This window comes from Ipomoea nil, unplaced genomic scaffold, assembly GCF_001879475.1.
Source record: "Ipomoea nil cultivar Tokyo-kokei standard unplaced genomic scaffold, Asagao_1.1 scaffold0146, whole genome shotgun sequence".
Lineage (NCBI taxonomy): Eukaryota > Viridiplantae > Streptophyta > Magnoliopsida > Solanales > Convolvulaceae > Ipomoea > Ipomoea nil.
This window is the reverse complement of record NW_017616574.1, coordinates 101,720-106,868: the sequence shown is the minus strand read 5'-3', so window position 1 is coordinate 106,868 and position 5,149 is coordinate 101,720. Positions and strand designations below refer to the sequence as shown.

Genomic DNA, 5,149 nt, shown 5'->3' with positions numbered 1-5,149 from the left:
TTGGCGGATGGTATGAAGTTTTTGAAACATCAGTCAGGGGGTTCTCCATTGGTTGGCTTTACCAACCGCGATGCTTACAATTCGATGACTTCTGTGAGTTTGAAGTGTTTGGATGGAACTGATTCCAATTCTTTGATTGAAATATTCAGGAGGAGGCAATCTAATGAGGCTGATTTCTTTTTTGATTTCGAAGTTGATTTGGATGGAAGATTGTGTAGTTTTTTTTGGAGGGATGGTCAAATGAGAAGGGATTATGAGGTGTTTGGTGATCTGTTAGTGCATGATACAACATATCGCACTAACAAATATGATATGATTTGTGGTCCTTTTGTAGGGATAAACCATCATTGCATGAATGTAATGTTTGGATGTGGTTTTTTGATGAATGAGAGGATAGAGTCATTTGCGTGGTTGTTTAGAGCGTTTTTAAGATCCATGGATGGCAAGTGTCCACAGACTATCATGACGGATCATTGTTCAGCTATGGCTGCTGGCATTTCCATGGTGTTTCCTACATCACGCCACCGTCTTTGCATATGTCATATTGGTGAGAATTCGAAGAAGCATATCAAGGCATTAAGGAATCATAAGGATTTTCTGGATATGTTCAATTGTATGTTGAAATACACCGAGACTGAAGCGGAGTTTGAAGTTTACTGGACAAGGTATGTTATTATGAATTTACATTATATAATTCTAAATTTTCTGTTATGTCATTATGTATTTTCTGTTATGTCATTATGTATTTTCTGTTATATGATTTATGAATTTTCTAATATGAGATTATGAATTCACAGTTATACAATTCTGGATTTTATGTTATGTCATTATGTATTTTCTGTTATATGATTATGAACTGTGTAATATGAGATTATGAATGCAAGTATACAATTATGTATTTTCTGTTATGTCATTATGTATTTTCTGTTATATGATTATGAACTTTCTAATATGAGATTATGAATTTTCAGAATATGATTAGTAAACATGTGTTTTAACTTTTTCAGGATGGTTACAAAATATAATTGTCATAAGAATACATGGCTAGAGAAGCTTTATGACTGTAGGGAGAAGTGGTGTCCAGCGTTCAACAAGGATTATTTCTCCGGGGGTATTTTATCTTCGCAAAGGAGTGAAAGCACAAATCATTCAATTTCTAGGAGGTTGTCCAAGACTGCTGGTTTATGTGATTTTTATTCATCCTTTGTGAGTGTTATTTCTGAATGGAGAAGTAAGGAAAATGGTGAGGATTTCCGGTGTTCTCAAGGAGTACCCGCCATGATGATGGATCATGTGAAACTCCTTTCACATGCTAGAGAGGTTTGTACAATTGAGATATATTTTTTGTTCGAGGAACAATTTATGAAAGGTAGCTCTTGTTATCAAGAAATGGTGTTGAACGATGGTTGTAAGTGCAAGTATCACGTGTGGCGACCAGACATAGATATCATAAGGCATGAAGTAACTTTTAAGCCAATCAATTTGGATATATGCTGTAGTTGCAAGCTGTTTTCAGAATTGGGAATACTTTGCTGCCACTGCTTACGTATACTTCATGTGCACTGTGTTTCCAGTATTCCCGATAAATACATTCTAAAAAGATGGACTAAAAAGGTTGTTGAGGGTAGAAATGTGGACATTGCATCCGTGTTTTATAATGATGGTGTCCCTTCTTCAATTTGGGCTGTTGAGATTAGTAGGAAATTTCAAAGGCTTATTGTTTGTAGCCAAGATAACAGTGTTGCTAGACAATTCTGTGATGAAGCTGTTGAGAATGCAAGGAAAAACATTGAAGCTGAGATTGGGGATGTGAATATTGAGGAGGGTGCTGTGTCTTCGTCAAGTGGTATTGTCCAAGACCCTTCAAGCCGGAGGAGTAAAGGTGTGAGAAATAAAAGGAGTAGTAGTGTTATTGAGAAGAAGTACAATGCAGCAAGGGGGAGAAAGAGTGCTGCAAACAAGCTTGCTTCAATTACAAAGGGCTCTGTCCAATCATTGGTCTTGGAAAATATTTCAGAGATTGCTCGTGATGGATATCTTGTACATCCAAGCACTGGGGGTTCACAGTTTGTTCATTTTAATAAGAATGTAGACCACGATGTAGCTATAGATTGAGATTGTGTTAATAGAACTTCATATGTTTAGCAGTGTTGTGATGAATACTATGCAAAATACTATGTGTCAGTTTATGAATTTTCATTCATGTGATTATGCATTTTCCTTTGTGTCATTATGGATTTTCCTTTATGTCATTATGAACTTACAGTATGTACTTACGAATCTTATGATATTAGACTGTGAATTATGTGTCAGATTATGAATTTTCCTTTACCAGTTTATGAACTTTCCTTTATGTGATTATGAATTTTCCTCTATGTGATTATGAATTTACAGTATGTACTTATGAATTTTATGCTATTTAGAGTTTACGAGAATTATGTCTCAGATTATGAATCTTCCTTTATGTGATTATGAATTTTCCTTTATGTGATTATGAATTTTCCTATATGTGATTATGAATTTACAGTATGTGCTTATGAATTTTATGCTATTTAGATTTTATGAGAATTATGTGTCAGATTATGAATGTTCCTTTATTTGATTATGAATGTTACTTTATGTGATTATGAATTTTCCTTGTTGTCATTATGAATGTTATTTTAATGTTATGTAATAATGAATTTTCAGTTATAGCTAACACGTATACATTCATAATCTCATAATAGAAAGTTCATAATTGCATAATAGAAAATTCATAATATGGTAGTTGAAAATTCATAAATCTACATGATCCATATGTAATCTGAATTAAGAGTAATAGATTGTATATTCACAGGTGCAAAATATCGGTGCACATTACAAAATGAGAGATTCTCAATCTAGGGTACCAATAGTCAAGATTTCAAAATGAAGTATTGACAAAATTAATGCTTCATGTTCACAACATATTCAAACACCAAAAAGCGGTATAGTTTCATTTCTTCTTTGAGAGATCCTTTGCTGCCTTCATAACTCGCAATCTTTCAGTGTTCCTACCCCATGTGATAATGTTTGACATGTATTTAGCTCTAAGTTCCCAAAGGAAGTCAGCCTTCAAAAAAAAAAAAAAAAGATGTTAAAAAACAAAAAAAAAAAAAAAAAAAAAAAGAAAAAAGCAAATCTAAGTTAAAATTAATATATCTTATACTCTTACATTTACACGGGTGCCTATCTTGAATCCACTGTCCCAATCTTGAACATTCCCCTTGTACGACTCCATGTGTCGCATGACATATATGCCACAGTCAATCACATTGTCAAGCTCCTTCCAAGGAATGGCCAAGTGTGATACAGGAAGATTTTGTATCTTACGGAGTAGGGGTGATTTTTCTGCAGTCAAGTACTCTCTCAAAGCAGTCATCTGGACAAAAATGAAACTAGTGTGATAATGATTCATAGAAATGTATAACAAATGTTTGGAAGGTCAAGTTTAAGGTTAAGTTACCAGTAGACTAGGGCAATCTTCATACTTGTCAGCTTCAGTAACATCCTTAGGCAGCATCTTGTTGTCTATGATTTCAACACTTTTTGAGATGGTGTTGATGCAAACAATGAAGTAGTGTTCGTGTCGAAGCACGGGGAAAAATATCTAACATCAAAAGAAAAAGTAGTTAGAATAGAGAAGAAATATGTCATTAATGAATAAATGTTGAACGTGGGTAATTATAAATTACCAAATCAGCATCATTGACGTCAAGATTTCCAAATTTGGAAATTTCATACTGTAACCGCTCATTGAATTTCTCCTTCCGCTTTTGAAGCGGAAGATTCTTCATCCACTGTTCAGTTGGGTCAAGTTGAAAATTGCAGTCATACATAGTTCATAATATCATAACATAAAATCCATAATATTACAAAGAAAATACATAACTACAGAACAGAAAATTCATAATATCAAAATTGTAATTTCATAAGTCATAATAGAAAATTCATAATGCCATATGGGAAAATTCATAATCTCACACAGAAAATACATAATCTCACATCAGAAAGTTCATAATATCAAAAATGTAACTTCATAAACTCACAATAGAAAATTCATAATCTCATATGAGAAAATTCATAATCACACACAGAAAATACATATTTACATGACATAAAATACAGAATGGTTTAACAGAAAATTCATAAGTGAGCAGAGTAAAAATTGTTGGTATTAACTTACATGTACCAACGTGCTAAAATAGATGCACTTTGGCTTCCCCAATGCCCGTTTTGTGTTGAGGAGTGTAAGCCTCAACGTCCATACATCGATGAATGTGCTAAAAATTTCACCGCTGCGTAGGGTGTGGAAATCTCCTCTTGTCATTGAGAAATCATCAAAGCTAAACAGAGTTTCACTACATCAACAAAAAAGTTTGATAAATACATAAATGAATTAATACATGGTTGCTTTCAAAAAAAAAAAAAGAATTAATACATGGTTATAAATGTGAAATATTCATGAAAATAAAAAGTTTTTTAAATGGTTAGATTCAAACATACTCTATTGGATGATTTGTAGAAGCATCCATGAAGGCGTAGTTTGATACGGCCCTCTCGGTGACACTAGCATTATGGTCAGACGGTACATTCTTTGTCCAGAAAGGTGACCTCAAATTTCGCGGGATGTTTTTGTATTTTCAGATTGGTCTCTTTCGTATGGTGACATCCTCGACATCAGATTCACTGTCCAGAAATGCACTGTAAACACATGAAGCTAGTTAATATCATCATAATTGCACAATCTCAGTTCAGAAAATTCATAACTGCAGTACAGAAAATTCATAAATACAGAACAGAAAATACATAATTGCATATCAGAAAGTTCATAATATCAAAACTGTAATTTCATACTCAGAATAGAAAACTCATAATCTCATATGTGAAACTTCATAATCTTTCAGAAGAAAAGTCATAATATAATATAAGAAAGTTCATAACACAATTTCATATTCTAATTAGTTTACCTATCAATATCATCGAGGGTAGCAGGAAGTGTAGCAGCAGGCGTAGAAGTATCAGCAGCACTAGGGACATCTCTAGCGAATGGAACCTCAATCAATGGAATTATTTCTCGTCTTTCAGAACTTGATGCAGCAGGGGTAGCAGCATGGGTTTCAGAAGATGA

At 33.5% G+C, this 5,149-nt stretch overlaps 1 protein-coding gene across 1 annotated transcript; it reads left to right on the top strand.

Moving 5' to 3' along the window:
• The first annotated feature begins 462 nt into the window (after positions 1-462).
• Positions 463-2,115, top strand: LOC109173660 (protein FAR-RED IMPAIRED RESPONSE 1-like). The gene is made up of 3 exons (XM_019322927.1): positions 463-665; positions 1,008-1,320; positions 1,414-2,115. The coding sequence occupies exons 1-3, from the start codon at positions 463-465 to the stop codon at positions 2,113-2,115; spliced, it is 1,218 nt and encodes a 405-aa protein (XP_019178472.1).
• The last annotated feature ends 3,034 nt before the right edge of the window (positions 2,116-5,149 follow it).